The sequence below is a fragment of the Staurois parvus genome, unplaced genomic scaffold (assembly GCF_062004578.1).
Source record: "Staurois parvus isolate SC_StPar_1 unplaced genomic scaffold, SC_StPar_1.0 ptg001830l, whole genome shotgun sequence".
Taxonomy (NCBI): domain Eukaryota; kingdom Metazoa; phylum Chordata; class Amphibia; order Anura; family Ranidae; genus Staurois; species Staurois parvus.
The window spans coordinates 325,723-338,807 of record NW_028319626.1 but is presented as its reverse complement, the minus strand read 5'-3'; the positions used below and the strand labels follow the sequence as shown (position 1 = coordinate 338,807).

The 13,085-nt window shown below is 42.7% G+C and overlaps 1 protein-coding gene across 1 annotated transcript in view; it reads right to left on the bottom strand.

Annotated features, from left to right (window-relative positions):
* The window catches only part of DYM (dymeclin), a gene marked incomplete at its 5' end in the record, with an annotated part of 425,359 nt that overhangs the window by 102,501 nt on the left and 309,773 nt on the right, over positions 1-13,085 (bottom strand). Inside the window, one exon of the mRNA XM_089664077.1 lies at positions 12,446-12,628. Within this exon, the coding sequence (XP_089520203.1) occupies positions 12,446-12,628 (183 nt within the window). The remainder of the gene's footprint in view (positions 1-12,445; positions 12,629-13,085) is intronic.

Genomic DNA, 13,085 nt, shown 5'->3' with positions numbered 1-13,085 from the left:
GCTGCTCCAAAATAGTGAAAGGAAGTGTTGTCACCCTACTAACATGTGCAGGGGACGAGATTTTAGATAAAAACTAGCTGTAAATGGCTAAACGTCTTGTGGGCTGAATGACAGCAGTCAGTAGATTCCCCCATCCACCCTAAACAGTGTGGGTAGAGAAATCTGCAGTGGCGCCTATTGTGTTCAGGCAGCACCAGCGGTTGTCTGAATACTAAAACAGTGACAAAAACAGTGACTCCAAGAAAGGCAAATTAGATTACGTCTGGCCAAGTTAGCCGCCAGAAACAATACCCACCTGCCCAAAAATATCTAAAAATGGCCCAAATACTCAACTAAATCCACAATCACATGATGCACTGGGTCCAGAGTTTCTTCTTTCCCGATTGCAATTGGGAGGTTCCTTGGGAGGTGCCCACCTTGCTGCCTAAAGATGTGGATATTACCCATTGGGCCTATTGGCAGTGGCCTCATAGGGTTGTGAAACCTCGAGAGTTGGAATGGTGACATGGCGGCAAGAAAACTGGTTGGCAGCAGGCCTGGACTACAGTGGTGGATTACTGGTCTTCACTCCTGGAAGAGGCGCTGCAGAGGTGCATAGGACAGTGGATTCTGGTGAGTAAAAAAGGGCTTTGAAAAGTTTTTCTTTACTTAAAAATGGGAATGGTTCAGTGTACACTTGGAAAATAAAATTCTGCAGGCCAGGGAGAAATATTATGGCAAATAAGGCCTACAGAGTTTCCTCTGTCAAAAAGGTAACTTTCAATATTTTTTAAATCCACTTCCGCTTCTTTAAGGCTCAGATCACACTACAGCGATGTGACGACGATGCAATTTACAGGATGGTTATGTGGTGCGACTTCGCATATTCTGTTGGGCCAAGTCGCACTGTAAAATGCACCAAAATAGTGCAGGAACCTTTTATAAGTCACCTTGATTAGAATGGGCACCATTGAAACCAATGAGATTTACCTAGCTGTCGCACTTTGAATGACAATTGAGCGGTCATGCAACACTGTACCTATATGACATTTTTACCATTTTTTTTGAGACAGATAGAGCTTTCTTTTGGTGGTATTTAATCACCTCTGAGTTTTTTATTTTGTGATAAACAAACCAAAAACAACTGAAAACTTTGAAAAAAAAAGTTTTTCTCTTAGCTTCTGTTATAAAATTTTATAAATGAGTAATTTGTCTCCTTCACTGATGTGCGCTAATGAAACTGCAGTGATGGGCACCGATAGGCTGCACTGATGGGCACTGGTAGGCAGCACTGATGGGCACTGGTAGGCAGCACTGATGGGCACTGGTAGGTGGCACTGGTGGGCATTCACAGACATCACTGATGGGCAATGAAAGGCAGTACTCAAATATGGCACTGATTGTTGGCATTGAAAGGCAACTCAGATGGGCACTGATAGGTGGCATTGATGGACACTGACAGGTGGCACTGATGGGGCTACACTGATGATCAGTGTAGATGTCCCCTCTTAGGAATGCCGATCACCGGCTCTCCTCTCCTCTGTCAGCGTGACAGCTCATGAGGAGAGAAATACAGATAACCGGCATTTCCTTATTTACATGCGATCAGCTGTGATTGGACACAGCTGATCACATGACAGAGCCGAAGTCATCGGCTCTTTCCGCTGATCAGTGATCCGCTGTGTCCCAGGGACACAGCGCACTACTGATAGCCGAGATGCGCGCCCCCGGAGGTGCGTACGCGCAGTTAGAGTGGGAGGACATCATATGACGTCCTCCCAGAACGAGAGAACTGCCTTGCGCCCGTCATTTCCTTATATGGTGGGCTGGAGGCGGTTAAAAATGTTTCAACTGACAGAGGATGAAAAAAAGCATACTGCTTGCATACAGCAAAAGCCGGCTATACACCATTGGTTTTTCAAATAAAAATTCGTAGTTTGACGTTTCTAATAAAGTTTTGTTTGCTTTTAATGTTTGGTTTTGGAGTGAATGTAATTTCCCAAACAAAACCACATACACTGTTAGAAGTTTGTTCGAATGAAATTCTCCTAGTGTTAGGTGTGAGCTCTCAGCTTAGGATGGCTGGTTGTAAGGCATTCCTGGCCAACTATAGACCCTCCAATGGTCTTCTTGGGTACTGATTGCAGCTCTACCTCTGCTTTTATCAACAAAAAAAATTGTGTAAAATCATCTGGATTCCTTACGTGTTTGACTTTGGGGTGTAGCTGAGATTGTCACAATATGGAACCAACATGGTCTATATTGTGTGTCGATCCTTGAAAGAAGAATCATGGTTTAAGTAAAAGTCAAGATCAGGGGCAGACTGACAACTCATGGGGCCCCCGGGCTATAGGGGATCATGTGGCCCCTGTGCCCTTGCCCAAACTCAAAAAAGCCTATGAAGAAGGTACCAGGGGCATCTCATGGGGCCCCCTACTGACCCCGGGCCCCCGGGCAGTGCCCGAGTTTCCAAATGGTCAGTCCGCCCCTGGTCAAGATATGAGGCTGATGTATACAGTTGACTGCCTGCGTCCAGGCCGAATTACCTCCATGTGATCGCTGCATGGGAGATTAAAAGCAAGTGGGCGAGATTACCCCTGGGAGCTGCCAGCTTCCCATTGCTTTCAATGGGGCTGCCTCCTGCAGCTAATTGTGGGAATCTCTGCTGGGGATCTCGCATCTAAATCAGAAGCAGGGTGCATTCGCCGCTGTGAATGCACCCTAAATTTGACAGTTCCCCCTCAGACTGGTTGTTAGGAAGCCAGCAGCCTAACAACCCAGCAGCCTAACAACCATGACTCATCTCTGCCAGGCCTGTTCGGTTGATGGGGCGCAATATATACACAGGGGGAAGGGAATAAATAGAAGAAAACAAAAATGGGGTCTCCCTATATTCATGCCAGAACCTTTTGTTTTTTTCAACCCCTGGCAAGGTACCCTCCCCCCATGATTGGCTTGGTATAGTTCAGGAAGAGGGGGTGCACCAGCAGTGTCCCAGGATGCATGCTCAGAGTGGGAACTGCTAAACATTTTTGGGGGAACCCCTCGCTTTTCTTTTTTCTTTACATGGGGTTCCCCCTTATAATGCATACCAGCCCTGTCTGGTATAGAATTTTTGGGGACCCAATGGCTTTTTTTTTGTGTGTGTGGTGTTCCCCTTGACATCCATACCAGACCCTCATCAAGGATAAGGGTTGGTATGTATTTTTAGGGAAACCTTTTTTACTTTCAGTGTTAAGTTGCCCATTACATTCTATATATGGGCTGTTTGTTTACAAACAGAAGTAAAGTGGCTGAAGCTGTCATTTGCTGGCAATTTAAAGGGCATCTTCTTTTTTCTTTGTAAGCGTCACTTTCCCTGTGATAGGTTGTGTACATCCTACAGATGCACCACTTCACAGGCAGGTTAAGAGCATCACCCAGGTGGGTTATTTAAAGGACTTTTGCATTTTTAATGTCCTTAAAAGATTATTTAAAATGTCTGCTGTTCACCAGACAAAATGTAAAACTTTTACAATTACTTTTGCTTTGGTACATGTTCACAGGGCAATGGCCAGACCCACCCCATGCCATTTTTTGACAATCCCCTGCCTATTAGCTTTGGAAATGGACATTACTGTTTTTTTTTTTTTTTTTTTTTAACAAGCAACTCCTGTTGACATGAAAGGGGTTTGTATTCTGCACCTGAACGTTGGACCTGTTGCCTCAAACTGAACCCAGGTACGTTCAAGCTCATCCCTACTTCTAAATGACCCTTAACGTAAGCGACCAGCACCTGACTGGCCCACATCTATTATAAAACGGGTCTCAAGTTCCATGTACCTGCACAGTCTACACCAACGTCATGCTGTCCCTGGCACATTCAGACTATATTCAGTTGTATAAAAGTACAAAAGTAGGACCCAGTTATGTTCTCAATTTAGCAAAGTAAATTAACCATAAAAGCTCTGAGGATCATTTATGCTGAAATGTTGGATATATTGTCCGAAACGTCATACAAATGAACGTTCCTGCTGAATACCCTGTTACACAAATTAGACTCTCGCTAGTTGCAATGCAGGACTTTAGTTCCATACAATGGAACACACGCCAAGTTCTCACTGTCACAGTAGACTAGCCAGGTTCCGACTGCATGCAATCCGCACACCACAGACTCTCATTGGATGCAATGGTAGACTACCTGGGTTCTTGCTTCATGCACAGGCTGAAGTTTTATAAAATTTGTAGCAAAAACAAGATATATGCCACTTAGACAGGGAAAACCTCAATATAATTTTCCTTCAAAGAGAAAAACAAGCACAGGAAAGGGAGAAGCAGAACAGAGACGACAGCGGCGGTATTTAGACACATCACACACCAGAGACACGGACCATCTTCCAGCATGTTTGTCTTCCTGCTGCTCGTCTCTGATGGACCTCAAGATACTCCCTAGATCCAGTTCAAAGGAGAGCCGAGTAAGGAATATCCCCCACAAAGCCACAACTACTTGCACGATACGGCGGCCGCACAGGCCTGTCTGGATTTATTTGGCTTGATGGCAAACATAAACCCAGGGACATAAGCTTTCCTTTAATTCCGAACAAGGAATCTGAATAACAAGGGGTTTGTTTTACCAACCGTTCTCCCTCTATGTATTAGGAGGGCATATTCACATCTAAAACCAAGATCTTCTATTTGAACATAGGTTGCTTTATATTCATTTTTTAGATTGAAAAGGCATATTATATACATTCAGGCTGAATAAACAGCATGTGGAGGGCCAAATACTGCAATGCAACACAGTAATGCTGCAACCAAAGGCCTTTTATTTATACTATACAGTGATTTCATGTTTCTGGTATGGATTCTATTTAAAATGACTGTCACTAAAATGAAATTGTGCAATAAAGGGATCTTTGCAAAGAAGGCATAGAATGTCCACTTCTGCTACATCACTCTTTCTAGTAGTGAGGAGAAAACCGTTGGTTCCAATCATGTCCTCTAGTAATGAAGGAGGAACCACAGAATGCAGTGGGGGGGGACAGGGAAATCCATGCTACCAGAAGTCTCACATTGTGCAGGAGATGGAGGCACAGTGCAGCAGGTGAAGTAAGCATTCAATGCCTTCTTTGCCAAGAAGTTTTTTTTTTGCAGGAAAGTCGCTTCGAAGATGCTGTCCTGGGAAGTAGGAAATTCAACTCATACCACTTATAGTGAATTTCAAGGATACAGGCTTGTCTTGCAAATCTGTGTCATGAAATCTCCATTTCAAGGAACTACCGGAATGGTACTGAGAACCAAAGACCATTTTCTTTCACATACAGAGCCATCACAACCATAGGTGTTCAGTAAGCAAGATATATGGGGCAGAGGGTGAATTTCCAGCGGGGAAATTAGAGACTTTCATTAGGCTAGGACCTGGAGCCAGTTTAAATGAAACACCTCATTCTGGACTTGTAGGTACCTTTAAAGGATAAGTGCAATTATCCTTTTTATCATTGCTGAGCTAACCTAGTCCATGCTCCTACCTCACAATCATGCCTGTGGCACCCAGAGTTTATTTTAATCCCTGCCAAACGATCAGTGTGCTGGCCGCGACTGGCCTGTGGCTACCCATGGGATTCTTTGGGGCTTCGTCCTGAGTGTCTCATGCCTTGGGAGATGACCACATAGAATCAAGGCAATTCCTGGGCTTGCAAATGCATTTGGTGCACACAAAGTAGACTTATATCCTTTGTGGCTACACTGAATGTGTTATTCTCAAAGTTTCTGTGCCTTGGGTACAGGTTTAATGGCTCTCAGAAAGGGAGCTGGTTGTCTTGGATAAAAGATAACTACCAAAAAATTGAAACCATCTCAGATCATAAGTATATTGATGCAAGAGCAAAAAAAATGAATACTCAGAGATGGAGTATTCCAAAACGGATCTTGTTAAAATACCAAGAAAATCCCCAACTCACTTCCTGGAGACCCCACTTCTTCATGGTTTAAAATTTGGATGGAAGCCACTGACTACTGTGTGGCCTGAACACTCAGCAAGAAGTAGAAGAAACAAGCAGTGCCTCGATACAGTTACAGTCTGGAAGCTACTGAAGTAGCTATGTAGCTACTTCACAACAGCAAAGCCTAGAGGTGGCCTGATTCCAAGGACAGCCTTCTTGAAGCTGCACTACAGAAGCAGTCCGCATTATCACAGCCCAGCTGCCAGCATGCACATATTTCCATGCACATAAATAGAGGAGGCAAGAAAGGACAAGGACAGATATCTGCCATAGCCGCTGTAATCATCCACAGCCATCATAGTTGAAAATCATAGAAATCAGAACACTGCAAATTTGCTGGTTTATGTTCCTTGCTTTAGAGTTATACCTTGGAAAACCATTTTAATATATGATTGACATAAACTGACTATTTTAGGACACATCTCCCAAAACCACTGACGTGCCAAGCCAGTTTCTAACCTAGGAAACATCTGCTGGGAGGTCAGTCTACAGAAGGGTTGCCAGGTTTATGATCCTATTGGCATAAGTCTACTATAGGCCTGTGAATGCAGCCAGCAACACTCCTCTTGAATATTGCATTTCACAAAAATAAAATGGTTTACTCTTTCCTTTCACTCATGTGTCCATTCAAGGTTAGTGATTTAGTTTATAAGAAAGAAGGCAATAAATAAATAAATAGGAATCACTTTTCATAATTTGCCCAGAAGAGGCCCCGTACTTGCAAAGTCTTACAGGATTTTTACTTTTACCTTTGTTTAGCCAAATTTCTCAAAGTGCATCTGAGCAAATAACTCACTTTGGAGTCAGCAGTGGGTGATCTCTGCTGCACAGACTAGTGCTCCATGTGTGAGTGCTGGCCTATGCAGCAGTCCATTGGGAGCCCATCCAGGGTGATGATGCACTCTAAAGGGGTGTGTTACTGACAGCTGGGGATCACAGGAAGTAGGTTGCAGTGCTGGAGCATGGAGAGGGTAAGTAGGGTTAAAGAACCTTTTTTTTAAAAAAAATGAATAACTTGGGCAGAAAAAGCAGGGAGTGAATATGAAGTCCTATGTAACCTAAGTGTCACTGGAGTCTTAGCTAACACAGGACTATGGCTCCCCTTTGACAGACCTGTCTATATTGGTGTCACATGTTCTGCCTTACTCAGACTTACTGGGTATTTCTTTGGGCTTGCTGTGTGTCTTCTGTTTTAAAATGGGCCTGACTCAACGTGTGGGGGAAAAAAAGCAAAAATACTTGCAATCACGGAATATGTAGAGAAAAAAAAAAAGCTATTTTCTGCTGTGTATAAACTAGCTCAGCAGCAATCTTGAATTCTTGATTGAAGTCATTATCTTCGGTTAAGACCTCAAAATTGCTACCGGGCATTTTAACTGAGGAAAAAATAATTAAAAAGTCTAGCAAAATATAGTTAGACTTTTTTCAGGGGAAAGGCATCTAACCTTCTAGGACACTATCAAAATGCAGACACATGACAGGAAAAGGCTGGATTATAAAGGGGCTGGTTTAATTTTTTTGTTTGCCAGTGTCCCAAACTCCTACAGGCAGCAGTAGAACTCAACTGTTTGGAAATTCCTACAATTCCATGTCCCTCAACGGACAAAAAAAAAAAAAAATGAAGTTCCATCCTGTGCGGTATAGAATTTTATGCATTCCTCCCCATGATTAAACGGTCAGCCATTGTAAACAGTATTATAGCATGTGGATGAGAGGGCAGCTGAAGCAATAAAATGTCCTTCCCATTTTATTCTGGAGAGTATAGCAGATGAAACCACCTTGGTTACCATGCTATTTCCCACACACTAGCAGTAAATCACCTTTGCACAAATGACAGTGTTGTCCCTCAGAGACTGCCATTCGTTTTTCTACCGGGGATCATGTCATGCGTTCAGAAGAGTGTACCATTCAAGTCAGGCTCTTGATCACCTGCAACCTGAACGTGCATCAGAAGGCAAGGTAACATCCTGTTTCATGCATAAATCTGCTGCACTGATTGAATTGTTGACCTGTTTGCAAGCCTGCATGTGCCTAAAAATCACCATATACAACCTGTGGCAAATCAGGAGAGGTTCAGGTCATTTAATAAAAAAGCTCACACAGAGTCCTATGATATATACTACATTGTGCCAAGAGGCCTATGGCAACTCTGAAGCAGCTGCAGGAATTTGACAAAGAGTGGTTATTGTGTGCATGTGACAACAATATCACAAATTCTCCACAAATGTGGCTTGTATGGGGGGGGGGGGGGGGTTGCAAGAAAAAAGCCACTCCTCAAGAAAGGCCACATGCAGTCATGACTGAGCTTTGCCAAAACGTCCCTTGAAGATTTTGAGGCCACCTTGAAAAAGGTGTTAGATAAGGCTAAAATTAAATTATTTGGCCTCGGCACTAAACTATATATCTGGCGGAAATCCAATCCCCATCCAAATACCACCATTCCTACAGTACAACATGGAGGTGGTAATATCCTGTTATGGGGGGGGGGGGGGGGGGAGGGTTCTCTGCAGTAGGGACTTGAGCACTTGTCAGGATAGAAGGAAAAATAGATGGGGCAACATTCCATCAAATTCTTGAGGAAAATCTGCTGCCCTCTGCCAGAAAATTGTCAATGGGAAGAAAGTTTACCTTCCAACATGACAATGACCCAAGCACACAGCAAAAATGACCACACAGTCCTTAGTACCACTTGTGTTAGTAACTCTACTAACTTTGCAAAATTTGCCCGCTCTTCTTTGCAGAACTTCTCAAGTTCAGTTAAATTTGATGGTGACAGTTTGTGGACTTCAGTCTTCAAGTCAATCTACAGATTTTCAATGGGGATTACGTCTGGGCTCTGAATAGGCCATGCAAGGACATTCACCTTTTTCTCATTCAACCACTGTGTGGTCATTTTTGCTGTGTGCTTAAGTCATTGTCATGTTGGAAGGTAAACTTTCTTCCCATTGACAATTTTCTGGCAGAGGGCAGCAGATTTTCCTCAAGAATTTGATGGAATGTTGCCCCATCTATTTTTCCTTCTATCCTGACAAGTGCACAAGTCCCTACTGCAGAGAACCCTCCCCCCCCCCCCCATAACAGGATATTACCACCTCCATGTTGTACTGTAGGAATGGTGGTATTTGGATGGGGATTGGATTTCCGCCAGATATATAGTTTAGTGCCGAGGCCAAATAATTCAACTTTAGCCTTATCTAACACCTTTTTTAATGTGGCCTCAAAATCTTCAAGGGGCGTTTTGGCAAAGCTCAGTCATGACTGCATGTGGCCTTTCTTGAGGAGTGGCTTTTTTCTTGCAACCCCCCCCCCCCCCCATACAAGCCACATTTGTGGAGAATTTGTGATATTGTTGTCACATGCACACAATAACCACTCTTTGTCAAATTCCTGCAGCTGCTTCAGAGTTGCCATAGGCCTCTTGGTAGCCTCTCTGACCAGTTTCCTCCTAGCTCCTTCACCCAATTTGGAGCGACCTCCTGATCCAGGGAGGGTCTGTGTTTTACCAAATACTTTCCACTTCTTAATAAGATTTCACTGTGCTTATAGGCAGTGATAAAACTTTGACACCTTTTTGTATCCATCTCCTGATGGTGTCTGTCTACAACTTTATCCCAGATAAATTTTGACAGTGCCTTGCCACCTATAGTTGATGGCTTGCTTCAACTGCACTACCAGGGACTGAAATGCTCCAGAAAAGCTTTTCATGCTTAGAATAACCACAGCTGATCATAGGTGAAAGTCAATGGCTTTGTGTGCCATTGAGAAGGTGATTAGCTACACCTAATTGAGTTTACAAGTCATTTTTAGGAAGGGGGGGGGGGTGATCCTTTTTTCAACTCAGAGATTCTGTTTTTGTTTTTTTAAATTTGTTTCTGACATGTTGGTGTTATATCTCTCAATTGGTTGTTATAAGTTTCATTGAGTAAATACAGAAGGATAAAACAAAAACGGTGTGTCTTCATTTCAGGCTGCAAAGCAACAAATTGTGATTATTTTGAGGCGAGGTTTACTTGTATGAGAAATACAGTCAATATGAAGTTTCACTAAAAGATGCTAAACACCTCCAACCCTCAGATATACTCATTACTGCACAAAGAAAACTTTCTAGCTTGCTGGGAAAACTCTCTTGGAGCTCAGAAATGAACTTTTTATGTAGGACAGGGAAGCAATCACACCAATTTTTAGGACAGCCTGACTGGCCATCATTCTTGCTCAAATCTTTGCCCATCTACAGTCAATTAGTGTTAGCAGTTGAGTTTGTTTGATCTTGAGGGTCAAGAGATTGAACTGTGAAGCAAGTTTATGCACAGTTTTCTTGGAATTAGATGCGTGCCACACTTTAGTGGATAGCTCATCTTGTCTGATCATCAGGTGGGTAGGCTCTTTTGAAGACCTGCTCAATGTTAGAAATAACCTTTATAATAAACAAAACAAGAAAATGTTATTGAGAGAGCTGAAAACCCATTTGTTTAATCTGTGCTCCTTCCAGCATCATGCTATGTGACCAATGTCGAAGCACTGGTCATATGGTGTTTTCCATGGAATCTTAGAGAACCAAGATTATAGTATAAATTTAGCCAAACATACTTTATTTTTATTTTTTTTCAGATAGCACAAACAGCAGTGTCGCAAACGTGCGCACCAGAGACTGACACAGTCTGCCATTTTGTTAAGAATCTCCATTTTCTCCCCTCATTCTCCCTCCCCCCTCACTCTGGAGAGGCACAGTGATCGTGTATGTGAGTGTTAAAAAATGTCACAGGAGGGTCATAGGAGCTATAAAGGCCCCCCCAGGGAGCCGGGGCCTAGCTGTCCTAGAACCTGTGCCACTTCACACCTCGGAAGAGATAAGGCAAGCTTTCCCAAGAGTTGAAAGAGATCCCGACCTAATAAACCCAACTCAGCGTAGGTGACAGAATCAGTTAACACTTCTCAAAATCCCCTATGTCTCATATCTTGGAATATGAGAGACTTACATAAAAACTGGACATATCATCAGATCGACCGACGATGAGCAGGCGAACAGTTTGATAGGTCACTCGCCTTTTCTTGGACACACATGAAAGCAGAAAAATAGATCTCGTGAACTGTTCAGTGCACACTTTCATAATGCATATCTAATTAATCCTCAGACTTGTCTGCATAATAATCTACCCGCGGGTGAAATGTCCCTTGTGCAGATAGACCGTTATGGACCAAAATATGAGTTACGGGAGATTTTTGCTCTAGTTGAGGCATCCACCCATATCTCCACGCCCTAAGTGGGGATTGGTCCTTGATTTCAGAGACACCCCCTGCTGGGGACTACAAAATAGGCTGCAGGCCTAAGAAAGTTAAGCTGAAGATGTCTCCCATTTTAACATCAATACACCTGGGGGAGACCCGTGCCCTTTCTGCTCAGAAACTTGATCTGCTTACATCCAAGGCTTAATGGAAAGTACCTTAACCCTTTAACCTCTCTCTGTTATCTCTTTGCTGTGCTGTTATTTTCTGTATGTTATATATATATATATATATATCTTAGTTACATCTTTTTTCTGTAAATATTTTTTATTGCACCCGTCTGACCTTTTACTAATAAATCTTTCTTTCTGAAAGTGTTGAACTGTTTCTATAGCTCTGTATTGCAATTTACGAATCCCTGCCTCTAAAGAGAACGCTACTGTTTGTATATCTGACCTGTGTTATGATCGTGTTATACAGATGATTATTTCAATCATTATAGTGTTTTAGCTGAGATCGCTGAGTTTCCGCTTTCTCTGACAAAAAGGAGGTGGTGGCAGTGTGAAGGGTTAATTGTGTAATTAACCTGACCCAGTAACAATCGCTCCGGTACATCGATCTGTGGTCCATTAGCTGGAAAATTGTTGTGCAGGGTGCAGCTGGGTGTGGCAATATTACGCACGTGACATCGCCGTTTTAGATTGGCTAGTCCATCGGTCACGAGTTTGGTGAGAAGGGCTGGGGTCTGACGTCGCATTCGTCACATATTGGACGTCGCGATCGGGGGATCGTCGCATGTTGGTGGCAGCGATCTTGCGATCGTGACAAGCATTCCTAAGTATAACCTTTCCCAAGTTGTACAAGTCCAGATTTAACAGGTACATTGTTTAGCTTATATCACATAGATTTTGCATTTTGAAATAAGTATTTTTATTTCACTGAGTAGGTGGGCTTTAAAACCAGAAAACAACAGAAAACAACAAGTCTGACAAGTTTTTGTGGTTTTGTTATTTTGATTCTTAAACCAAACTCTACTTTGCTTTTCATTTTGAAGTAATTTTTTTTGAAGTGAAAGATTCCTTTTAGAGCATATACAAATAATGCTTATGGATAAGAAAAAACAAAAACCAAAAACAAAGCAATGACCAGGTGAGTAAATTTTTTTGACAGAGAATGCATTAAATGATGACAATCTCAACATCAACTGCTCCACAGTCAGCCATCTACAGTTTGGAAGATGCCCGTGCGATTCATTTACTTACCATGTCAATATTTTGCATGATGTCCTGGAAGGAAGGGTGACTACGGAACTGCTCGAACAGCTCCCGCTTGTACAGAAGGGCATACACCAGGTTAGGGTTGTGGTGGAGAGAATTGGTCAGGCAGGAGTTGATTATTTCCAACATCATACGGATGACTTCCTCTATCACGTTTAAGTCTTGTGCCTGCACAAACACAATAGAGGACCAGAGATGAATATAAAGAACAACAAAACTGACCAAGACAATGAAATTATTTAAAAACACCATAGGGGAACAGGAAACATCTACAATTTCAGCATCAATATATGTATTCAATTGTGATGGTGTTTGAGTTATTTTATATTACTTTAAAGGTGAATTTCAGGTATGGTATATTTTTACACAGTTACACTGGTCCAGCCTAGATCAACATATGCCATACCTGAAGCTGAAAATCACTGAAGTAGACACGCAGTGACGTCACATTCTCCACCTTGTCCAATCATAAAATGATTTGCTTTCATTTGGAAAATGCACAGCATTCTTTGAATGACACATGTGACGAGCAGCCGATCTCCTGTGTTCAATATGCATGAGGCCGACCTCTCAGAGATCACTGGAGTAGCTGTGTCTACTACTATGATTTCCAGCTTCTAGGGAG